Source organism: Rhododendron vialii, chromosome 8a (genome assembly GCF_030253575.1).
Source record: "Rhododendron vialii isolate Sample 1 chromosome 8a, ASM3025357v1".
In the NCBI taxonomy this organism is placed as follows: domain Eukaryota; kingdom Viridiplantae; phylum Streptophyta; class Magnoliopsida; order Ericales; family Ericaceae; genus Rhododendron; species Rhododendron vialii.
This window is the reverse complement of record NC_080564.1, coordinates 15,952,821-15,978,051: the sequence shown is the minus strand read 5'-3', so window position 1 is coordinate 15,978,051 and position 25,231 is coordinate 15,952,821. Positions and strand designations below refer to the sequence as shown.

Below are 25,231 nucleotides of genomic sequence, written 5' to 3'. Positions count from 1 at the left end.
AGGTTCAAAAGGTCCGAAAGGTTCAAAAGGTTCATCGAGTAACTAGGTACGTTGGTTGCTTGGTTCCTCCAAGTAGTCGGTTGGAAACTAACTAAATTGATCACGTAGGGTTTCTAGTCGAGACCAAAATCTAACTACAACGAAGATAACATATAGCCACTCAAAAGAAAATAAGTAAATTAAATAAAATTCAAATTTTTAACGAAATTTTTATTGACCAAAATTCAGGGTCTTTACGACTGTTTTCGACCTGATTCATCATCGGGGAAACAAGAAACCGAAAAACGAAGTAAAACGATCGGGAAATCAGATTGGGGTGTCTACAGTAGTCCCTCTTTGACGGCACGCGGAGCACCATTGGCTGGTATGTGTAGGGAGGTATTCCCGAGCAGATACATTTAGTTACCGAACACGTGATGTTTGGGAACACGTGGTAAATGCGATTGGACTTATCGCCGGGCAGTATGAAGAACAACGATATGGAACAATGACATGTGAAGTCTTTGGTTCATGTAATCTGTTCGGCTGAATAAAGACCAATGACATGACAAGTCACTGGTGTAAACTATCTGTTCGGCAGATAGGAGACATTTTGATTACGTTTGGACCAAGTTACATGTGAAGTCCCTGGACCAGATAGTCTATTCGGCCATGAGACAACCGAACAAAGAAGGAGCTCTAATCGAGAGTAGGAGCAGAGGGAATACTCTGGAAGATTCCAGAGTAGTCATGTCCCATAAAGGGATAAAGATCCCAAGAATATAGGATCTGAGAAAGATACCCAACGAATATGGGATGTTCGGCTCTTAAAGGAAAAGAATCCTAAAAGGACTCTTTTCCATAAACTGATAAAGGAAACGAGACTCCTTGATATCCTGGGTTTCCTATACGAGTTAGGAATCCTATGGCAACAAGGATGCTTGGACAGCAAGCATCCATAAATCTATAAATATGAGGTAAACCTAGAAGAAAAAGGTACGCAATCCTTTGCATTCTTGCTTTCCTACTGATAATTAGGGTTTAATTGCTAGTACGTGATACTAACAAAGGCATCGGAGGGCCTTTTGCCACGAAAGGCAAAGGTGCACTCACCCCCTGTCTATTTTGCAGATTAGGGTTCAGACGTCGAGCTAGGGTTCCGGTGAAGAGGCACGAATAAGCCGTTGCAATCCAGTTAATCCGAGGCATCAATTGTTTTCATCCCCCTACAATTGGCGCCGTCTGTGGGAAACGAACGAATTCCCTTTTGAAATACGACCATGGTGGAAGTAACTCCAGCAACACCGCAAGAACCAAAAGATGTGTTAGATGAAGGAAGGGACAAATCACCACCTGGGGCTCCGAGAAAGCCCCAGGGTGGGCACAGGAGGAACACGAGTAAGGACCGCCCCCTCACCGTACATCATAACTCCAAAAATAGAGGAGATGGAGAGACGGCTTCGAGATCCACGAGAAGGAGTAAATCCCGTCAGAGGGATGAATCGATCGCGCACTCCAGGAGTGTGCACCATAGCGACGACGTTCTTGATAGAAAGAGGCAAGAAGTCGAGGAATATGCTCGTTTGATTAAAAAACGAGAGCATGAGATCAGAGAATTGGAAAGAATTAGGGAGCATCCGGAGGATTCTGGACTATCTCGAAGAAACTCTAGAGGCAGTAGGTATGCTGTGGTACAATACAGAAAAGCTCTTTCACGAGGAAGAAGGAGCAGAAGCAGGAGCAGAAGTCCTGTTATAGGGCGTCATGAGGCTTCTCCACGAAAAAGGGGAAGAAAAAGTAGAAGCCGAACACCAGAGAGAAGGACTTCTTCACGAAAAAAGAGGAGCAGAGATCAAAGTTCTAGCCCCGAGGAAGAGGACACGAGAAAGCATCATCGAGACAGGTACGAGAGACCTGATGCTGATTGGGTCAAGGCTTCGGCCCACAAGTCAAAAGAGCAAGAGGATGGGACAGTAACTGCACGAGAAGCAGCGCGCAAAGCCCTGAGTAATATTGCAGCCTCCCCCTTTACAAAAAGGCTACAAGAAGCAAGATTGCCGAGCAGAGTGAAGCACGGAGCGTTCGTACTTTATGAGACAAATACGGATCCCGTGGCTCACATACAGCATTATCAACAGGCCATGTTTATGCATGAAGGGGATGATTCCATCTTGTGTAAGATGTTTCCCTCCAGTCTTGGAAAGGTGGCTTTGTCCTGGTTTCATAAGTTGGCCCCACGATCCATACGAGGGTGGGGGCAGTTGGCCGAGAAATTCACTGCTCGGTTCTTGACAAGCAGAAAGGCCCCAAAGACATTTGAGAGTCTTTCCACCATGAAACAGGAGGAGAACGAGCAAATCAGAGATTATGCAAAGAAGTACTGGGAAACTTTCAACGAAATTGAAAGTTGCAGTGAAGAGTATGCAATTGCTACATTCAAAACAGGTTTGCCTGTTCGGGGAGAGCTACGCCATTCGTTGAATAAACATCCGGTAGCCACCTTGGCTAAATTGATGGAACGGATAGAGCAACACGCCAGAATGGAGGATGACATACTCCGTGAGGATGGCAGGACGGTTGCCGAACAGCCGAAGGCACCTGCCAAAAAAGTGGATAAGCCAGAGCCCAAGACTTACAAAGACAGAAGGGAGTACGGGCAGGCTAAGAAAGAGCCATACAAGGACAAGCAAGCTCCTGACCCCAAGTCCTTCTTTTCTATCACTATGGTTTGGAAGGAGCCAATTTATAGGATTCTTTATCGAATAAAGAATCAGCCATATTTTAAATGGCCCCCAAGTCTAGGCGGAGACAAAGATGCAAAACGTGCTACGAATCAGCACTGCAGTTATCATAAGGATTGGGGCCATATGACTGAAGACTGTGAGACATACAAAAGGCACCTTGACGATTTGGTCTCTCGGGGCTATCTCAAGGAATTTATCCAGGAGGACCCTAAAGAGAAAGGGAAGGCTATGGAGGTGGGTTACGAACAAAACCCTAAAGGCGTCATCCATATGATACATGGATTGGCCACACCTTACACGAGAAGTGAGGTTAGGCTATTTCAGAGGCAAGTTAAGCATGATCAGCACGTGATGCGGTTGGGAAACAAGAGGGGGCGAGAGACTGATGTATGCAAAGAGAGCATGGCATTCAGTGATGATGATTTGGCGGAGGTCCAAATACCCCACAATGATGCATTGGTTGTAACCCTACGAGTTGGGGAATACGACATCGAAAGAATTCTAGTGGACTCGGGGAGTTGTACAGAGGTATTGTACTATGATGCATTCAAAAAGCTGGGCCTGGCCCAATCGGACTTAGAACAGTCAACAACACCTCTTATTGGGTTCGGTGCAGGAGCAGTCTGGCCCCTTGGAAAGGTAACATTACCTGTTCGGGCTGGATCAGTGGTGTTGAGAACAGACTTTTTGGTGGTCGATGTCCCATCTTCCTACAACGCGATTATAGGGAGGACGTGGTTGCACAAAATGAGAGCAGTCTCCTCGACTTATCACCAGATGGTGAAATTCCCAAGTTCAAATGGGATTGAAGTCCTCAAAGGCAACCAGAAGGTGGCACAACAATGTTTGATTTCTATAATCAAAACAGCTCCAAAGGCCCTCCATGTTCATACATTAGAAGTACCAGATCAACCAACCATCGAGGATGTTGTAAGGAGCCCGGCTGAAAAAGTGATTGAAGGATTGGAAAAGATTCAGATCAACGAGACTAATCCTGAAAGATATTTTTTAATTGGGGAATCACTACCAGCAAACGAAAAGGCTGAGTCGATAAGATTTCTAAAAGAGTATATTGATGTTTTTGCATGGGTGCCAGAGGAAATGCCCGGGGTGGATGCAGATGTGATCTGTCATCATTTGAACATTGACCCTCAACACAAGCCGATTATTCAGAGAAAACGAAGGGCAGCCGTGCAGCATATAGATGCAGTGATTGAGGAGGTCGATCGATTGCTGGAGGCCAAGGCAATACGTGAAGTCTATTACCCAGAGTGGTTATCCAACACTGTTGTGGTAAAGAAGAAGAATGGTAAGTGGCGTGTCTGCGTGGACTTTACAGACCTGAACAAAGCGTGTCCTAAGGACAGTTTTCCTTTACCCAGGATCGACCAACTGGTTGATGCAACCTCTGGTTACGAGCGAATGAGTTTTCTCGATGCATATCGAGGATATCATCAGATTGCTATGTTTGAACCTGATCAAGAGAAGACTTCGTTCATCACACCACGAGGGTTATACTGTTACAGTGTCATGCCGTTTGGGCTGAGAAATGCTGGGGCCACATACCAAAGACTTGCAACCATTATGTTCAAGAAGCTCATTGGGAAGACTTTGGAAGTTTACATAGATGATATGGTGGTAAAGAGTCGAGAAAAAGGAGGGCATATTACTGACTTAAAAGAAGTGTTCGAAATCCTGAGGAAGTATAAACTGAAGCTCAACGCCTCGAAGTGTGCGTTTGGAGTTGGTTCAGGAAAGTTCCTGGGCCATTTGGTAACTATGAGGGGGATAGAGGCAAATCCCGAGCAGATCGATGCTTTGCAGAGATTACAGAGTCCCAAAACTACCAAGGAAGTCCAAAGGCTGACTGGGATGGCAGCAGCACTAAACAGATTCATCAGCAGGTCAAGTGACAAATGCAGACTCTTTTTTCAGCTATTAAAAAAGAGGGAGGGGTTTGAATGGGGAGCAGAATGTGAGCAAGCTTTCCAGGATCTGAAGAAATACCTGGCCGAACCCCCACTGTTGTCAACTCCACAGCCAGGTGAGTCTTTAATTCTGTACTTAGCTGTTTTCGAGCACGCAGTAAGTGCAGTCTTGTTGAGGGATTTGGGGATCGAGCAAATCCCCATTTATTATGTTAGCAAGACATTGTTGGATGCAGAGACGAGATATCTGCCTTTAGAAAAACTTGTCCTGGCACTTAGGACAGCAACCAGGAAATTGCCACACTACTTCCAAAGCCATAAGGTTGTGGTTTATACTGAGTACCCATTAAAATCACTGCTTCGAAAGGCAGATTTCTCGGGAAGGATCTCGACATGGTCCGTAGAGTTAAGTCAGTATGATCTCAATTATCAGCCACGCACAGCAATTAAAGGCCAGGTGTTGGCTGATTTTGTGGCAGAGTTTTCCCCCACTGTTGCTCCCTTGCCACCTACGAGAAAGGAACAGGCAGCTAAGTCATCATCCTTGAAGGATCAACCTATAGCCGAACAGGATCCCAAAGAATGGAAGTTATTCGTTGATGGATCAGCGTGTAATTCTGGTTCTGGAATTGGAGTTGTCCTCTTTCCTCCTCAAGGAGTTCTGATTGAACTCTCTGTTCGGCTTGGATTCAGTGCATCGAATAATGTGGCTGAATATGAAGCACTCTTGGCAGGATTGAGAAGTGCGAAGACCCTTAAAGCAGAACGGGTCAGGGTGTATTGTGATTCCCAGCTTGTTGTGAATCAACTGTCCGGCGAGTACGAGACTCGGAATGAAAAGATGGTAGCCTACGTGCAGGCAGCAAAAGACTTGCTTGATACCTTCGAGAGGGTATATATTGAGCAAATAAGTTCTGGACAGAATGCTCATGCAGATTCTTTAGCATGGTTGGCTGCAGCAGTACCAACAGAGTTCAAAAGAAGGGTGGCAGTAGAATACCTAAATGAGCCGAGCATTGAGAGGAATGTAGACTTGGTCTTGGACGTGAACCAAGGACCAAGTTGGATGGACCCAATAATGGAGTTCTTACGAGACGAGATACTCCCTTCTGATAAAAAGGAGGCCCACAAAATAAGAGTCAAATCTGCTAGGTTTTGGCTGTCCCCAGAGGGTAAGTTGTATAGGAAATCCTTTACAGGTCCCTATTTGCTATGCGTACATCCTGAGATGGTACAGAAGTTCCTTCATGAGATCCACGAGGGAACATGTGGGAGCCATGCTGGAGGGAGATCCATTGCCCACCGAGCAATTACTCAAGGCTATTGGTGGCCACACATGCAAGAAGATGCAAAGGTTTATGTAAAGATTTGTGAGAAGTGCCAAAAATTCTCACCAATGATTCGAACACCTGCCGAGGATCTGGTGCCTTTGACGAGTCCCTGGCCTTTTGCCCAATGGGGAATGGATATCGTGGGCCCATTGCATAAAGCAACTGGGAATCGAAAATTCCTGCTTGTAGCAACTGATTATTTTACGAAGTGGATTGAGGCAGAACCATTGGCCAAAATCACTGAACCTATGATAGAAAGGTTCGTGTGGAAAAGCATCATCACTCGCTTTGGGGCCCCTTATTCATTGATTACAGACAATGGATCCCAATTTCAGAAGAAATTCAAGGCTTTTTGTGCCCAGTATGGAATACGAAATTATTACTCGACTCCGGCCTACCCTCAGAGTAATGGGCAAGCAGAGGCATCCAATAAAACTATCCTAGATGGGATAAAGAAGCGATTGGACAAAGCAAAGGGAAAATGGCCTGATGAGTTACCGTTAGTTTTGTGGGCTCACCGAACAACGCCCAGGAGGTCTACGGGAGAGACCCCCTATTCGTTGGCATTTGGAACAGAGGCTGTTATACCTCTGGAAGTGGGTCTGCCGACCAACAGGACAGCTTTGGTTGAAAGTGGAGGCAATGACAGGGCCCTTGAAATCGAGCTTGATCTTGCCGAGGAGAAGAGAGAAAAGGTCTTGGTACATCTTGCTTCTTACCAAGAACAGCTGATGAAAAGCTACAACAAACATGTTCATCCTAGAGAATTTGGTGTTGGGGACCTTGTGCTACGAAAAGTGCTCGGCAACACCAAGGTGGCAAATGAAGGCAAGCTGGGGGCCAACTGGGAAGGCCCGTATAGAGTAACTGAGATTGTGGGCATAGGAGCCTATAGATTGGCAGATCTGGATGGTGATCCAATTCCGAGGCCTTGGAATGTTCATAATTTACGAAAGTTCTTTGTTTAGAAGTATTAAAATCTGTTTTGGATTTACACTACGTGATTGTGTGGGAATTACGAATATAATTCCTTTGTTCTAGTTTTGATTATTTTTGCAAAGGGTACGAGTAACGCCCTCTTGCGTTTTACAGATTATGCATAAAATCACTTCTTTCGAATAACTGTTGTGGTATTTAAATACGAACTACGAGTTTGGTTCTCCTTATTCGTATTGGGGAGCAGGGTATACCTTTTGAGTATGTGAACCTTAAAAGTTTTATACATTTTTAAGTACGTGACACTTAACGAATACACATACGAAACACTTGTCTGGAATTTCAAGTATGTGAAACTTGGGTATACATTTGAACGCAAGTATGAAAACACTTGTATGTATTTTCTTAAGTACGTGACACTTAGCAAAGTATGAAAACACTTGTATGTTTTCTTTTAAAAATACAAGTACGAAATACTTGTATGGACGTTCAAAGTACGAGATACTTATATAGTATTTTAAGTACGTGAAACTTATGTGAAAATTAAGGAAAACCTTTATGATCAAAGTGTTTGTATGACAACACTTGAAAGACTTTTTAAACACAAGTATACTTGTAACATTTTCAAGTATGAAATACTTGTAAGATTTTACAAACTTAAAGTACGAGAAACTTAAACACAAGTACGAAACACTTGTGTGATGTTCTAAGTACGTGATACTTAGGCGTTTTTACGTGAGTACGTGATACTTAACGAGTATGAAACACTTGTATGGATTTTTAAAGTACAAGATAACTTAAACGAATAGTTCTAAAAGTACGTGATACTTATAGGTTTTTGTGTAAGTACGTGAAACTTAACGACTGCAAGTACAAGACTTTTATAAAAATTTATTGGCATGGCTTGCAAACATAACGAGTATATGTTAGCCACATTTATTCAAGTACGAGAAACTTAAAAACGTTAAGTACCCTTTGCAAACGAATGATGGTCAACAGTACGAAATACTTAGACTACATTGCATCCGAACAGAAGCAGCAAACAGGGAAGCCGAGCAACAAATTAAGGTTATGCCACGAAGGGCCGAATACCTGTGTTAACAAACTATTTAACTGTACTGGTGCCACACAGGGCCAAAATATGCTTATGGTCACGCAGGACCAAAATATGCTTATGGTCACGCAGGACCAGCAACCAAAACAGTTCATATACTTACCGAATCAATCCACATTTTGGACCTCTGGAGTATCAGTGTTGATCTCAGTATCAGCATCATCTTCGACTGCGTTCTGTTCCAAGTCAATGGGCTCAAGGGTTGAAACCCGAGCAGGTGATTGAGTAGGATGCACATTGGCAACCGTGTCTTCTTCAGCATCGGCAAATTCTTCGATCTGCTGTTCAATGTCATCTACCGGATGCTCCGTTGGTTGTTGAATGCCTTGGGCACGGGTGCTCGGCAAATCATTATCTTCCCAGAGGGGCGAGTCTTCTGCAACCCCCATTTTAGTCAAACAAGCCTCCCAGCAGGCAGCCCATATCTGATCTTGAATGGCAGGCATCTGCTCCACGTAACTGGAAGTGGTAGCATCAAAACCCTTCTGGTATCCGTCTTCGTAGGCCGCCTTTTTTGTATTGTCAATTTCGGACAGTGCCTGACTAAAGACCCTCCTCGGCAGTTTCGAGTTTTTCCTTGGTCGCTGCTGCTTCCGCCTTTGCCTTATCTCTCTCTCTCTCCAGCCTTGCCATTGATTGAAGTTGCTTTGTGTTATCTCTCAATAACCTGTTGCGCTCTTGTTCAACCTCTTAAAATTTTTGATTCAATGCAACCATCTTTTGAATAAACTATGGATTACCAAGAGAGAGTTAGTAAAGAACAATACTAAGTTTGCAACTTATTTGAAGAAAGGTTTTTAGATATTACCTTAATTCCACTGACGAGACCAGTGGATACTAGCCGGTCAGGTGTAGATGCGGATTCCTTCTGCATATCCACAGGGAGCAGCAACCCTTGAGTTAGGGCAAGTGCTGTTTCTGATGAGCTAGCACTGTCCCCAACATGAACAGGACGGTCACCCCTAGGGAATGAAGGAGTCCATGTTTGTGGAAGCACTTGAGCAGTTGGTGACACAGGGAGATTGGTTTCTGTATCAGCTTGTGAAACAGAACCAGCAGGGTCTTCAGACCTTGGTCGTTTGTCCCGATGAGCGTTAGTAGCATCAAAGGGAGCATCCTCTTCACGAGGAGAAGAGGACGATCTTACTGATCCCCCCCTATTGCGACGCGATCGTGGGGGTGGGGCGCCAGTAGATGCTACCCTGCTGGTAGCACCACGACCCAGTGTGGAGACAGTAAGTAAAGAGCTCAGGTTAAGAGGTTGACGGGTCATTGTACCTGGTGATCGAGAATAACCGGACGAGGGAGACTGGCTGGTATCACGATTTAGAACCAATTGTTCGGGTTGTTGCTGTTCAGAAACTGGTCCACGGGTAGATCTTCTGAGTCTTAAATGAGGAAGCGGCACACCTTCCGAAATAGGAACTTCACCAGGTTGACCAGCAACAGTAACCCCAGCTTGAAGTCTTGAAATGCGTTGTTGAGGAACAGTTGATGTGGAAGTAGAAGCAGTACTAGTGCTGGGATGGGCAAGTCTTCTGTCAATGACCCCTCTGTATGCAGGGTCGTATCCCAGCAGTATGTCCGCGTCTCGACCCCGACCAGCTGTTCGGGTACCTGGTTCTTCTGTGTATTTTAGGATCTTGTTTATGTCCTCTGTTCGGACATAGCTCGGCTCACGTCTAGGACGTTTGTTAACATTCTCAGCTGCAAGATTGGAGTTATAAAACCAAAATTAGGCACATTGAAAGCTACGAGAAAGCAGTAAATGAGGAAATTACAAAAGATGAAAAGCAAGAGCATACGTGGATAACCCCATATGTGGGGGCAATGGAGCCCTAGCACTTGGCCATCTTCCCCTAAAGGCTCGAATGCTCCAGTCACATAGAGGAAGTCGATCTCGTGGTCACGAGCAGAATCTGGCAGATTGAGCACGAAACGCTTTTCTGCCCTTCTAACTTTGAAATAGTAGGTATTATATTCAGGGTTTAGTACAACACTGTACCACCACTGAATATCCCAAATTCCTAACTGGGTCCCCAGGATCCTATTCAAAGCTATCACACCCATTATCAGCCTAAAGACGTTTGTTGATACTTGCATGGGGGTGAGACGATACCAGTTTAGGATCTGGCGGAGTAGTGGGTGAAGGGGAAATCGGACTCCACCTTCGACGATGGCCACGATAGGGATGCACATTCTATCCCAGGAGCCACCATCCCTATCTGCTCCTAAAGGGGCGAGTTCGAGCCCCACATTATCAGGGATGCTATACTCAGACCTAAATGCCGCCATGGCAGTTGGGGTTTCACAGAGCTTCCTAAATTTACTGGGTCTAGGAGGGTGATCATCATCATCAGCCATGAGTATATTCGCAAAAGAAGAATAAAAAACCGGAAATGGGAACGAATAGAAACCCTAGAAACAACCCACGAATCTGAGAGTGAGATCTCAGAGGGAAGCCTAAGTAGACGAAATGGAGTAAGAACGAGAATCTTACAAGAATAATGTGACGATTCCCTGGAGTGCAATTGAATTTGCAGACGGCGGCAATGGCGGATGGCGGGATATTTTTTCCTGGTTTCTAGACTGAGAGGGAGCAAGTTCTGGAGTTTTTGGGTGGTGAGATCCAAAATGAGCCCTTTCTGGGATTTAGATGCCAGAGACGGAGACGAAACGTCTCGTCTCACACCGTTACCTTTTAAGTAACGGGATAAAGGGATCAAGCTAACGTCGTATTGGCGTCGTTAAGATAAAACGTCAGTTCACATTTAATGTAAAAGCGTACGATATGCGCCACGTGGAGTCATTACCTCGAGATGGTATAATGACAGAGGCGCCAAAAGGCATCAATGAGATATTGAAATTATGACTGCACGGGATCAAAAGAGTTTGGTCTAGATAGAATTCTGTTTCTAAGCATCATATATTTTCCCCCGAACAGTGATAAATACATGAAGCTGGGGAGCAATTGTAGGGAGGTATTCCCGAGCAGATACATTTAGTTACCGAACACGTGATGTTTGGGAACACGTGGTAAATGCGACTGGACTTATCGCCGGGCAGTATGAAGAACAACGATATGGAACAATGACATGTGAAGTCTTTGGTCCATGTAATCTGTTCGGCTGAATAAAGGCCAATGACATGACAAGTCACTGGTGTAAACTATCTGTTCGGCAGATAGGAGACATTTTGATTACGTTTGGACCAAGTTACATGTGAAGTCCCTGGACCAGATAGTCTATTCGGCCATGAGACAGCCGAACAAAGAAGGAGCTCTAATCGAGAGTAGGAGCAGAGGGAATACTCTGGAAGATTCCAGAGTAGTCATGTCCCATAAAGGGATAAAGATCCCAAGAATATAGGATCTGAGAAAGATACCCAACGAATATGGGATGTTCGGCTCTTAAAGGAAAAGAATCCTAAAAGGACTCTTTTCCATAAACTGATAAAGGAAATGAGACTCCTTGATATCTTGGGTTTCCTATACGAGTTAGGAATCCTATGGCAACAAGGATGCTTGGACAGCAAGCATCCATAAATCTATAAATATGAGGTAAACCTAGAAGAAAAAGGTACGCAATCCTTTGCATTCTTGCTTTCCTACTGATAATTAGGGTTTAATTGCTAGTACGTGATACTAACAAAGGCATCGGAGGGCCTTTTGCCACGAGAGGCAAAGGTGCACTCACCCCCTGTCTATTTTGCAGATTAGGGTTCAGACGTCGAGCTAGGGTTCCGGTGAAGAGGCACGAATAAGCCGTTGCAATCCAGTTGATCCGAGGCATCAATTGTTTTCATCCCCCTACAGTATGGGTAACGTCAAAGATTTCTAGACACCCATCCAATTTACCCAAAAGCCGATTCGAACGAGAAATGCAAGCAAGTATATACAAATACCGTGCACCAATGGATCGGTGAGCAGATTGATTGCTGATCCGAATTTGGACTGATAGATCGCCGCTGATTTGAAATTGGACGGATGGATCGTCGATGATTTGAAATTGGACGGATAGATCGTCGTTGATTTGAAATTGGACGGATAGATCGTCGCTGATTTGAAATGGGACGGATAGATCGTCGCTGATTTGAAATCGGACGGATAGATCGTCGCTGATTTGAAATGGGACGGATGGATCGTCGCTGATTTGAAATTGGACGGATAGATCGTCGTTTATTTGAAATCGGACGGATAGATCGTCGCTGATTTGAAATTGGACGGATAGATCGTCGCTGAGGAAATAAAGGTCACCTTGAAGGGAACCTAAAATCAATCGCAAGGCCCGGGTAAGACTTCTGGGCCATCATTAAAGCGATACACATGATCGAGCCTGAACCAGAGGCTAAACTTAGTGAATGGCCCAGTGGGACTGTCGCGCGAGGAAGCCATACCATCGCGCGATGGTTTTCTGTTAGGGCTTGGGTCTGAAACCAGCCCAGACCCGGCCCATGGCTGCCTTCTTCCTTTTAACCGACGGGGACGTTCTGAAACCGCTCACAGCAGTTTCGAACTCCCCCCAACTCTATTCTCTCTCAAACTCCCCCTCTCCAAACCCTTGATTTCGTCCCAAAACCAAGTAAACCCACACGCGTACCATCATCCATGGCGGACCACGGCGTTAATCAGGGTAGCGGGGAAGTAGTTGATCGTCCGGAGGACGAGGGAAGACCAATGGAGGTCGAAACAGAGGATCAGCCGCCAGTAGGGGCTGTTGCGGACACCAGTGCAGGAGTAATGGGCGGCGGCGATGGCGAATAGGGCCGTATGCAGGAGCTTAGTGAAGAAGGTGATCATCGTGCGACGCAGTCAGACCGTTGCGCGACAGAGGCGGTCGGGGCCGTGAGGGCTGGAGTCGTGCAACTGGACCCGAGCGAGGCCGTGAGTGGCTCGGTAGTAGTTCCGAGGGTGTAGGCAGTGGAGGCGCCGAGGGTGGCGGTGCCGGGCCAAGTAAGACTCCGTTAAGGGATCCAGCAAAAGGCAAGGGCGTGGCGAGTGAGGAAGAGGCCATCGCAGAGGTTCCGGAGGAGGAGGTACTGTTTCGGCCAAGAGCAACGTCATCGGGCCACAGACCCATCACGAGACAGGACCTTGCAGAGTTTCTGAGTGAGGAGAGACTAACCCGGCTCCTCGAGGAGGATCCCATGATTGGGGCCGCTGTTTTGGAGGCTCGAGAGGAGCGAGAGCGGGTGATAGCAGCCTCAGAGGCCACAGCGAGGGCCGAGAGGGCAAGAGCCGCTGAGGAGGAGGCACTGAGGGACGCAGAGACCAAGGAGAGGATTGGAGCCAGGGCACATGGGCCCAGGGTGCCAGCGGTGTCTGAGGCGGAGGGTTTGACTCGCGCTCCATTTTCAGTAGAAGGATACAGGCCACCGGTTCCACACTTGTTTGTACCGTCGGGTCTTGCAGCTTACAGGCCACGGCAGGCGGAGTACGACCCCGAGCTCGTTCTGAGAGACCCTGATACCCACATTTCAAGTAGCTGGGCTGAGGTAAATTTCTGATAATCCCTCATTTCCTTTTGCGATTGCAAATTTAAATATAATGCATGTGCTCAAATACCGAGAGGTGTAGTGTAATCCTTTGAAGTAGATTCGAATAGTGACACCATAGTTTCACGTTGAATGCCATGCATGAGACATAATAACTTGAACCAACTATCTACTGCCAGGTTACCTTGATTACCTAGAACTTGAGGACGAAAACTTTGCATGCTGATATATCCCCTATTGCTTGTTTCCGTGTCTAATGCAGGAGAGAGCGAGACAGAGAGACATTCGAGGTTTTGGGGGCGCCTGCAGCTCCTTGGCGTTGTACCGGGGTTTGCCTGAGAGGGTGAGGCAGTTGGTGGATGAGGCAGGCTTCGGGGAGTTCATACAGACCCTTACTCCGGCCAGAAATGACCATGTGGTCTTGGTTGCACTTGCAGAGAGGTGGAGGGATACCACCAACACCTTCCACTTACCGCTTGGGGAGATGATGGTGACGCCCACTGACTTTGCGGCGATCACCGGCTTGAGGGTTGGAGGTGACCCTATCCCGTTCGATTCGGGCATTCAGGAGGACGAGGCGGCCCTGGAATGGTTCTTGGGAGAGGTGCCCAAGGTCGAGGAGGGGATGGCAAGATACAGACAGTTCACCCGGTACCTCGCGAAGGAGGTAACGACCGAGCAGGAGGCGGAGCAGATGGCCCGGGCGTACTTGTTGTACCTCTTTGGTGCTACCTTGTACCCGAATAGGCGTAGCAAGGTTCACCTATCGTACTTGCCTGCACTGAGAGACCTGAGGACAGCCTCACGCTTTGACTGGGGAAGAGCTGCACTTGGCGCAGCTTATGGCTTTATGGGGGACTCATCGAGGACAGAGATGAGCACTGCTGGATACTGGCGGATTTGGGAGGTATGATCATAATAGAGTAAAGCACATTTCCAATATACACTTATCTATTTGAATACATAAGCTGCTCAAAAATATTTCTGCATTGCACTAACGATTTGAACTTTGATAACTGTGCAGCTCTGGGCCTATGAGGTTTTGAACATGTGTCGTCCAGTGACGAAGAGCCTAGACTTGGGGATCCTCCCGCGTGCTCATATCTGGAGCAAAAAGAACATGGGAGAGAAAAGAGGGAGAGGTGACCTGAACGGCTTCAGGATATACCTAGACGAGCTCCGTCCCTCACAGGTATGACATGACTTTATCAAATAGAAATATGCATCCCTTTTTATTGCTTTAATGCTGTCGCTGACCGACGCTTGCATTGCTTGCTTGTGCAGGTAGAGTGGGATCCTTGGAGAGTGGTAGAGCCAGAGCCAGAGCTTGTGTAGGGTTGTGACAGCGAGCAGAGTGCTGCTGGAGTCGGCCTTTGGTTGGCAGTGGTACCTGGGCGACCGAGTGACACGCCAATCACTTGGCCATGCAGGGTTCTAGGTGCCCGGACCGCTTCCACCACGGGCCTCACACACAGGGGAGTACACGGTGGCCGAGTTAGAGATCTTCACGCGGCCTGACACCGACTTGACACGCTACCTGCGTCTCGGCATGGACTATGCAGTTTACCAGAGAGAGCGCTTGGCGGGGCCGCTGAGAGTGCGGGAGTTCAGGGAGGTCCGGAGTCAGGCCCGCGGAGCTGCTGAGGAGAGAAGAGCCATCACTGTGAGGCAGAGCAGTGGTGAGAGTCGCGTGAGACGGGATCCGAGCGGACCTGTGAGAGGTGGGCCACCAGAGTTGACGTGGCAGATAGCAGTGGTGGACTCTCAGGGCAATCCAGCTGAGCTACACCTAGTCCCTGCCAGAGTTGAGTCAGCGCCCGTCACCGTGCCGGTAAGTCATTGTAGCCTTTATTATTGTACTTGGATAAAATCTTGAGACATTGCTCCATTACTCATGTTCAAATTATTCTTGCAGGTGCCCAATGAATGGGTGAACGAGGCTGTTCGGCGTATGCTCGCACTGGAGAACGTGATAAGGCGAGCGGCAAGTGGCCTGCCTTTGGACTTACGCTACCCACCCCGGCAGCTCAGAGATCTTAGGTATGTACCCCAGAAAAACGATACATTCCTGCATTCGATACTTGACATATCCTTGCTTTGCTCGATACATAGTATACTATAATTGCCGTCAACTTTGAAATTGATTGTACCTGCTTGCAAACATATAATACATAGAATGTATACTAAATGTGCAAAAATTTATAATGCAGACACAGGGACGGGCGGCTCCTAGGAGAAAAAATGCCAGAGAACCTCCACAAAAGAAGCTAGCAACTAGGACACCTGCTCCTCCACCCACTACCAGACCGCCGACGCGGGGCGTACAGCCACCTGTTGCGAGTGAGGAGGCGGCCCGAGAGGTCGTGGCGCGCGCTGAGGAGAGGTACCAACTGAAGATGCACCAAAGGCCTCCGCAAGACGAGCCGGTCCGCAAGAAGCGGCTGATCCTGCCCGAGGACTTCGAGGAAGAAGGGGAAGAGGAAGACGAGGAGGCGTCTGACAGCAGCGGTTCTGACGACTCAGCGGACGATCCCGGTTTTAGGCAGGATCCTAAAGAGAGAGATGACGACGATGACGACGGAGATGGTGACTGGTTCGGAGAATACTTAGGGCTACTAAGAAGCCTCACTTCACTTTCCGCACTCTGTTTTTGTTTTCGGGCCTGCGTGCCCGCGTAGTTACATAGGTGGCTAGTGCGCATTAGTTGATACTTTGACAGATGTTTTTGAGGCCTGTGTGCCTTTTTGACTTGATGGGCGAGTGTGCCCGAGTTGACATGATGACCTTTGAATGGCCGAAGAGCCGCACGCACAGTAGTCTTCTTTACTTTGACATAGATAGATCATGGTTTTAGCTATAAAATTTGCATTTTCGGTTTATTTCACTCTTGTAACGATTTAGAGTAAATACACGCTTGCCACTAATACCATGCTTGCATTGATAATGTACTGAGACTGCTCACAAGCGCACGTATACGCACAGACAGAACTAACTCAGAGAAAAAGAAAAATGTACCTTAGGATACGGTCAAGACACAAGGATACGAGGGAATGAAATATTGGACATTCACAAGTCAAAACCTAAAATACCCTAACTTGGATAAAAAAAGACGCTTCTGTGAGGTAATGTATATACAAAATGACCTACGAGAGCTGACGGAATCGAGAAACACATCCTGAAACGCAAAATTGCCCGAAAACCCTACGAAAGACACAAAACGGACACGAGATGGGAAAACATGGCTCTATTATGTCCCGGACTGAAACTGACACCTCCGCACAGTCATATTAGGTCACCATGACCTGCACGGCCTGAGGGAAAAAAACCTGAACCTTCGGACCGAGTTTCGAACTCTCGAAATGCTCATTTGGCCTTGAAACGGGCCACCGGGGTTCAAAAGTCTCGTTAAACGCGATATCCCGAATCTAATGCTTGGACATAGTTGCATATGCTCATAGTGACTTGCCGGAATCATAAAAGTTGCAAAAGAACCCTTGGAACAGGAAGTGACCAGAATTGGACAGTAGCTGGTGTAATCTGTCAAATTGCAGGCTGAACCATCGCGCGAGACACTGAGTCTGTCGCGCGATGAAGTGGATAATGGTCACTCGCGCGATTGAATGGGATCATTGCGCGATGGTCAGATCGTGCCAGGCCACCCATTTTTGACGACTTCAGATTTTTAGGACGACCAAGCCTTGTCATCACCCTTTAAACACTCAGGGTACTTCAGGGGATAGTGCAGAGATGCCCTCACTTTGGAGGAGGGGATGCCACATTGTATAGATATTTGCCCTAGGAAAGAAGAACATTTCACGTATACTGTCTATAAAGCGGCCAATGCTTTGCTGATGAAAGGCGTTCCTCCCACAGTTTTGAGAATCCCACGAGAAGCAGAATGGCAAATAACCTTCCGGCCTTGATTAGCCCATGGCTTTCGGCTTTTGTTGCTGGGGATTGGCTGTCATTCCGGTTTCACAGGCTGGCCGCATTCCGTTTCCTCCTCAATGTGAGGGTTCGTCCTGAATTTCTAAGGGCAGCCCTGCAATTCTGGGACCCCGAGGTTCATGTGTTCAGGTTTGGGGTTAATGAGCTGTGCCCAACCGTGGAGGAATTCCAAGCATACCTCCAAGGAGTCGCCTCGAGCATGATAGTTGTGCCGCCTTATAGGAAAAATATGCCAAAACTCCTACAGTCGAGTCTTGACATTACCCAGGGAGCGGCCGAAAGTTTGCTAACTGGAGGGCAAATCAACATCATGCGCCTGATGGAGTGGTATGGGCCAGAGGGGGACGTAGAGAATATAGCCGTGCAGCCTCAGCATCGATTTGCTCTGGCAATCGGCGTGCTGGCCGCCTATTTACTGGTATCTCCGAATGGGCAAATCAACCCCATGCTGGTGAGCATTGCCGCTCAAATGGGTGCCCGAAGAAATGTGGTACCACTGGTTCTGGCAGAGACACTCATAGGTTTGGATTTGGTTTCTACCAGCCAAACAGACGTGTTCGGTGGTAGTCCACTCCTACTGCAGGTTAGCTTAGTTCTCACTCAGCTCACCTTTTTTCGGTTTTCTCATGTTCTGCTTTTACCTCTTCTCTCGGCTAAGGTCATGTCGAAGCTTCTCACTTGTCTTTCCTCTCAAGCTTTATATGACTTCTCACTTGCTTTTCCACTCATGCAGCTCTGGCTATCTGACAAATTGGGATTGCTTACAGCACCAGAAGCAAATTGGCCTCATCTGCCTGGTCGAATGCATCAGCGGGGCATGATCTATCCAGAAATGTCTATGCATCAATGGCGCACATTTATGAGAGAAATGCTGCCGAACGAGATCACATGGCGGCACGAAGCCTTAAACATTCCAGACATGGCCCTGAGTTCTGCAGGTTTTGAGAGGGTAGTGATAGCTGGACTGACCGTTTTCACATTCTATATCCCCGGACGCATCCTTCGTCAGTTAGGAATGAGCCAAGGGCTCCACCGAGCTGGGATTGAAGACTTCCAAGTCCCTGCTTTCACTGCCCGAAATTTGAGAGGATATGAGCACAACTGGGGCCTGAGGCAACTCGGGGGAGCTGACCCAGACTTCAGCACAGAACTTACGCACCGATATCAAGCATGGCTAAGAAGGGAAATCGCAAGCAGGCAAAACAACGACTGACTTCTGACGGGCCCTGATGATCTAGAATAAACCGTGAGCCTGTTAAGGCCTCGAGCACTTTATTCTGTTTTTATGCTTAACTCTTTTAAAGACCGTTCAGCCTGTGTAATAGAAGTTATAATTTGAATAAAAATGAAAGTCTGAGAGTTTTCCCCTTTTGATTCAAGTGTTGAACCGCTGCGTCACCCAAGCATCGAGTCAACTTCTGGTAATAGGAAATTGTGGATCAAGTTGATGGATTGCGATCGAATCTCACAGAGAGATTACCTACGTATCCCTCTTCAGGGAATCAGGTCAGCACGTAGTTCAGGCTAAGGTTCACTCGAGTATTTTAGCTCTCCTTTTATGCTCTAAATTTTGCCTAGTGCCGCCACTTCGGGTTTTTAGCCTAGCGAGCTTTGATTGATGCCTATTTATTTTTGCCTAAACCGCCTTCTCAGGTTTTCGGTCTAGCAGGCTTGCTCTAATTTTTGCTTGGAACCGCCCACCCTTGTGGTTTTCGGCCCAACGAGTTTCTCTCAGGGATAGTATCATTTGAGTTGATCCAGGTTAACCAGGGAATTGAATTCGTTGCCGTTGAGATCGATGAGCTGAGCCGCTCCCCCAGAAAGGATGGTCTTGATGATGTAGGGTCCAGAACGTTTGGGTCGAAATTTGCCGCGGGGGTCAAAAACAGGCGCCCGAATCTCTTTCGTGACCATGTTCCCCTCGACCAAGTCTCTAGACTTCACCTTTTTGTTGAATGCCCGGGCGATTCTCCGCTGATACCCCTGAACATGATACAGGGCCCGAAGCCTCCTTTCATCAAAAAGCATGAGTTCAACAAATCTCCCACTGAGCCATTCAGATTCCGAGAGTTCCGATTCTACCATGATCCTCAAAGATGGTACCTCAAGCTCTATAGGGAGAACCGCCTCCATCCCGTAGACCAAGGAATAGGGGGTTGCCCCCGTTGATGTTCGGATCGACGTTCGATAACCCCAAAGAGCTAAAGGCAGTTGCTCGTGCCAGTCCCTGGCGGACTCTGCAGACTTCTTGATGATTGTCTCGACATTCTTGTTGGCCGCTTCAACTGCTCTATTTGTTTGAGGGCGATAGACCGTTGAATGATGGATTTGGATCTTGAATTCTTCGAAGAGCTCCAGAACCCTGCCTTTGAAATGACTCCCATTGTCTGATATGAACGCTTGCGGAACCCCATATCGGTAGATGATGTTTTTCCTGATGAAATGAGTGACTTGAACTGCAGTCAGGGTTTTATAAGATTCGGCCTCCACCCATTTGGTAAAATAATCTATCGCCACGAGGATAAACCTATGACCATTCGAAGCAGACGGTCTGACCATGCCGATGACGTCAATACCCCATACAGAGAAAGGCCAAGGCGAAGCCATGCCAAACAGGTTAGAGGGCGGAACATGCATTAGATTAGCATGTATTTGGCATTTGTGACATCGCCGCACGTAATCCACACACTGAGATTCCATAGTAGACCAGAAATATCCTTGGCGCAAGATTTTCCTAGCGAGCATGATGCCGTTCATATGAGGGCCACAGACCCCCTCGTGGATCTCCTCCATGATTCTGACAGCCTCGGTTCCGTTGACACAGAGCTTGTGCATTCCGCAATGGGATCTTTTATATAACTTTCCCCCACAAATGATGTACTGCGCGGCCATCCTCCGCAACACAGTCTGATCCTTTTTAGAGGCCTCGGCCAGATATAAGCCACTCTCAACGAAGTTCCATATGTCATGGTACTAGGGTAGGCCATCATCAACATCATCGATGGCGTTGACGTATTGATAAGTGGGGCGGTCCCGCTGTTCGATTAAAACTGGGCGAAGTTTGACTCCCAAAGGTAATTCGACCATGGAAGCCAAAGTTGCGAGTGCATCGGCAAACCGGTTCTTTAAATGGGTGATGTGGGTGAAAGTCACTTTGTTGAAGTGAGGAATTAGCCCCTCCAAATCCTGATGGTAAGGCTTCAACCCCTCTTCACGCACCTTCCAGTCCCCATTGGCTTGAGATACAACGAGATTAAAGTCCCCGATGACTTTGAGCCTTTCTACGCCGAGCGTGAGTGCAGCCTCCATACCCACGATACAGGCCTCATATTCAGCTTGGTTGTTTGTAACATCGAAGTTAAGCTTGAATGCAAGCGGAATATGAGAACCATCAGGGGCGACTAGCAAGACCCCGATCCCAAATCCTTTCTGATTGGCCGCCCCATCGAAGTAAAGAGTCCAAACGTCTTAAACAACCGTTAGCACTTCCTCATCTGGGAACATAAAATCTGCATCTTCCGGTCCATCCACACGGTGATCAGCCAAAAATTCAGCAATGGCTCGTCCCTTCACCGACTTTCTCGTGACGTATTCGAGATCGAATTCTGCCAAAAGGAGCAACCAACGTGCTAACTTACCAGTGAGAGCTGGTTTCTCAAACAGATACTTAAGTGGATCCATTCGAGAAATCAACTTCACTGGGTAAGCCAGCATGTAGTGTCTCAACTTCTTAGAGGCCCAAACCAAAGCCCAGCACGTTTTTTCCAAGGCGGTGTAGCGCTCTTCAGACCCAACCATTTTCTTACTTAAGTAGTAAACGGCCTTCTCAACTCCCTGGTCCCCCTCTTGACCTAGCATGTATGGACGAGCCATTGCTGAAAGGCTCCGTAAGTTCCGCACTTAAGTAGTAAACGGCCTTCTCAACTCCATTGAAGGGACGAGCCATTGCTGAATTTTTGGCTGATCACCCTGTGGATGGACCGGATGAGGAAGTGCTAACAGTTATCGAAGACGCTTGGACTCTTTACTTCGATGGGGTAGCCAATCAGAAAGGATTTAGGATCAGGGTTTTGCTAGTCGCCCCTGACGGTTCTCATATTCCGCTTGCATTCAAGCTTAACTTCGATGTTACAAACAACCAAGCTGAATACGAGGCCTGTATTGTGGGTATGGAGGCTGCACTCATGCTCGGCGTTGAAAGACTCGAAGTCATCGGAGACTCTAATCTCGTTGTGTCTCAAGCCAATGGGGACTGGAAGATGCGTGAGGAGGGGTTGAAGCCTTACCATCAGGATTTGGAGGGGCTAATTCCTCACTTCAACAAAGTGAGTTTCACCCACATCACCCGTTTGAAGAACCGGTTTGCCGATGCACTTGCGACTTTGGCTTCCATGGTCGAATTACCTTTGGGAGTCAAACTCCGCCCAGTCTTAATCGAACAGCGGGACTGCCCCGCTTATCAATATATCAACGCCATCGATGATGTCAATGATGGCCTACCCTGGTACCATGACATATGAAACTTTGTAGAGAGTGGCTTGTATCTGACCGAGGCCTCTAAAAAGGATCAGACTGCGTTGCGAAGGATAGCTGCCCAATACATCATTTGTGGGGGAAACTTATATAGGAGTTCTCATTGCGAAATGCACAAGCTCTGCGTCAATGGAACCGAGGTTGTCAGAATCATGGAGGAGATCCATGAGGGGGTCTGTGGCCCTCACATGAGTGGCATCATGCTCGCTAGGAAGATCTTGCGCCAAGGCTATTTCTGGTCTACTATGGAATCTCAGTGTGTGGATTACGTGCGGCGATGTCACAAATGCCAAATCCATGCTAATCTAATGCATGTTCCACCCTCTAACTTATTTGGCATGGCTTCGCCTTGGCCTTTCTCTGTATGGGGTATCGACGTCATCGGCATGGTCAGACCGTTCGCTTCGAATGGTCATAGGTTTATCCTTGTGGCGATAGATTATTTTACCAAATGGGTGGAGGCCGAATCTTATAAGACCCTGACCGCGGTTCAAGTTGCTCATTTCATCAGGAAAAACATCATCTTCGGGTATGGGGTTCCGCAAGCATTTATATCAGACAATGGGAGTCATTTCAAAGGCAGAGTCCTGGAACTCTTCGAAGAATTCAAGATTCAAATCCATCATTCAACAGTTTATCGCCCTCAAACGAATGGAGCAATTGAAGCAGCTAACAAGAATGTCAAGACAATCATCAAAAAGTCTGTGGAGTCCGCCAGGGACTGGCATGAGCAACTACCTTTAGCTCTTTGGGGTTATCGAACGTCGATCCAAACATCAACAGGGGCAACCCCCTATTCCTTGGTCTACGGAATGGAAGCAATCCTCCCTATAGAGCTTGAGGTACCATCTTTGAGGATCATGGTAGAATTGGAACTCTCGAAATCTGAATGGCTCAGTGGGAGATTTGTTGAACTCATGCTTTTTGATGAGAGGAGGCTCTGAGCCTTATATCAGGTTCAGGGGTATCAACGGAGAATCGCTCAGGCATTCAACAAAAAAGTGAAGTCTAGAGACTTGGTTGAAGGAGACATGGTCACAAAGGAGATTCGGGCGCCAATTTTCGACCCCCGCGGCAAATTTCGACCTAAGTGTTCCGGGCCTTACATCATCAAGACCATCCTTTCTAGAGGAGCGGCTCAGCTCATTGATCTCGACGGCAACGAATTCAACACTTTGGTTAACCTGGATCAACTCAAACGATACTATCCCTGAGAGAAGCTCGTTGGGCAGGAAACCACAAGGGTCGGTGGTTCCAAGCAAAAATTAGAGCAAGCCTGCTAAACCGAAAACTTGAAAAGGTGGTTTAGGCAAAAATAAATAGGCATCAATCAAAGCTCGCTAGGTTGAAAACCCAAAGTGGCAGCACTAGGCAAAATTTAGAGCATAAAAGGAGAGCTAAATACTCAAGTGAACCTCAGCCTGAACTACGTGCTGACCTGATTCCCTGAAAAGGGATACGTAGGTAATCTCTCTGTGAGATTCGGTCACAATCCATCGACTTGATCCACGGTTTCCTTTTACAAGCGGTCAACCCAATGATTCGAAATGACGTGGCATTCAACATTTGAATCAAAAGGGGAAAATTCTCAAATTTTCATTTTTATTTAAATTATAACTTCTATTACACAGGCTGAGCGGTCTTTAAAAGATTTAAGTATAAAAACAGAATAAAGTGCTCGAGGTCTTAACAGGCTCACGGTTTATTCTAGATCATCAGGATCCGTCAGAAGTCAGTCGTTGATTTGCCAGCTTGCAATTTCCTCTCTTAGCCATACTTGATATCGGTGCGTAAGTTCTATGCTGAAGTCTGGGTCAGCTCCCCCGAGTTGCCTCAGGCCCCAGTTGTGCTCATATCCTCTCAAATTCCGGGCAGTGAAAGCAGGGATTTGGAAGTCTTCAATCCCAGCTCGGTGGAGCCCTTGGCTCATTCCTAACTGACGAAGGATGCGTCCGGGGATATAGAATGTGAAAGCGGTCAGTCCAGCTATCACTACTCTCTCGAAACCTGCAAAACTCAGGGCCATGTCCTGAATGTTTAGGGTTTCGTGCCGCCATATGATTTCGTTCGGCAGCATCTCTCTCATGAATGTGCACCATTGATGCACAGACATTTCCGGGTAGATCATGCCCTGTTGGTGCATTCGACCGGGCAGGTGAGGCCAGTTTGCTTCCGGCGCCGTGAGCAATCCCAATTTGTCAGACAGCTAGAGCTGCATGAGTGGAAAAACAAGTAAGGGGTCATAAAAAGCTTGAGAGAAAAGACAAGTGAGAAGCTTCGATATAGCCTAAGCCAAGAGATGAGGTAAAAACAGAACGTGAGAAAATCGGAAAAAGGTGAGCTGAGTGAGAATTAACCTGCAGTAGGAGTGGACTACCACCGAACACGTCTGTCTGGCCTGTAGAAACCAAATCCAAACCTATGAGTGTCTCTGCCAGAACCAGTGGCACCACATTTATTCGGGTGCCCATTTGAGCTGCAATGCTCACCAGCATGGGGTCGACTTGCCCATTCGGAGATACCAGTAAATAAGCGGCAAGCACGCTGATTGCCAAAGCGAATCGACGCTGAGCCTGCACAACTATATCCTCTACGTCCCCCTCTGGCCCATACCATTCCATTAGGCGCATGATGTTGATCTGCCCTCCGGTTAGCAAACTTTCGGCCGTTCCCCGGGTAATGTCAAGACTTGACTGTAGGAGTTTTAGCATATTTTTCCTATATGGCGGCACGACTATCACGCTTGAGGCAACTCCCTAGAGGTATGCTTGGAATTCCTCCACGGTTGGGCACAGCTCATTAACCCCAAACCTGAACACATGAACCTCTAGGTCCCAGAATTGTAGGGCTGCCCTCAGAAATTCAGGACGAACCCTCACATTGCAGAGAAAACGAAATGCGGCCAGCCCGTGAAACCGAAATTGTAGACACCCCAATCTGATTTCCCGATCGTTTTACTTCATTTTTCTGTTTCTTGTTTCCCCGATGATGAATCAAGTCGAAAACAGTCTTGAGAACATGGAATGGCTTGAGTTTGGCGTGTGTGGAACCCGTCCTTAGCCCTGAAAACCCTTGAATCCAAACCTGGACCTCAGGTTTTACAGTCGCGCGATGCACTGGAACCCTCGCGCGATGTTTTGTTTGCCAGGTGGTGGTCAAAGTCAAAGTTTTGACTATTGACCCTCGCGGGGTTTAGCTTGACACTCGCGCGATGGACTCACTGTC

At 47.2% G+C, this 25,231-nt stretch overlaps 1 protein-coding gene across 1 annotated transcript; it reads left to right on the top strand.

The window, feature by feature from the left end:
* Nucleotides 1-14,867: 14,867 nt before the first annotated feature.
* LOC131298598 (uncharacterized) lies at nt 14,868-17,448 on the top strand. Its single transcript, XM_058324080.1, has 3 exons — nt 14,868-15,356; nt 15,441-15,502; nt 17,271-17,448. The coding sequence occupies exons 1-3, from the start codon at nt 15,075-15,077 to the stop codon at nt 17,446-17,448; spliced, it is 522 nt and encodes a 173-aa protein (XP_058180063.1). The 5' UTR covers nt 14,868-15,074.
* The last annotated feature ends 7,783 nt before the right edge of the window (nt 17,449-25,231 follow it).

Excerpts from the sequence above, each read along its gene's own strand:
- LOC131298598 (XM_058324080.1), top strand. The coding sequence starts at position 15,075 with ATGGACTATGCAGTTTACCAGAGAGAGCGCTTGGCGGGGCCGCTGAGA. Across the intron at positions 15,357-15,440 it reads CAGCGCCCGTCACCGTGCCG|GTGCCCAATGAATGGGTGAA; the intron begins GTAAGTCATTGT and ends TTATTCTTGCAG. Across the intron at positions 15,503-17,270 it reads GCACTGGAGAACGTGATAAG|AGATGCCCTCACTTTGGAGG; the intron begins GCGAGCGGCAAG and ends GGGATAGTGCAG.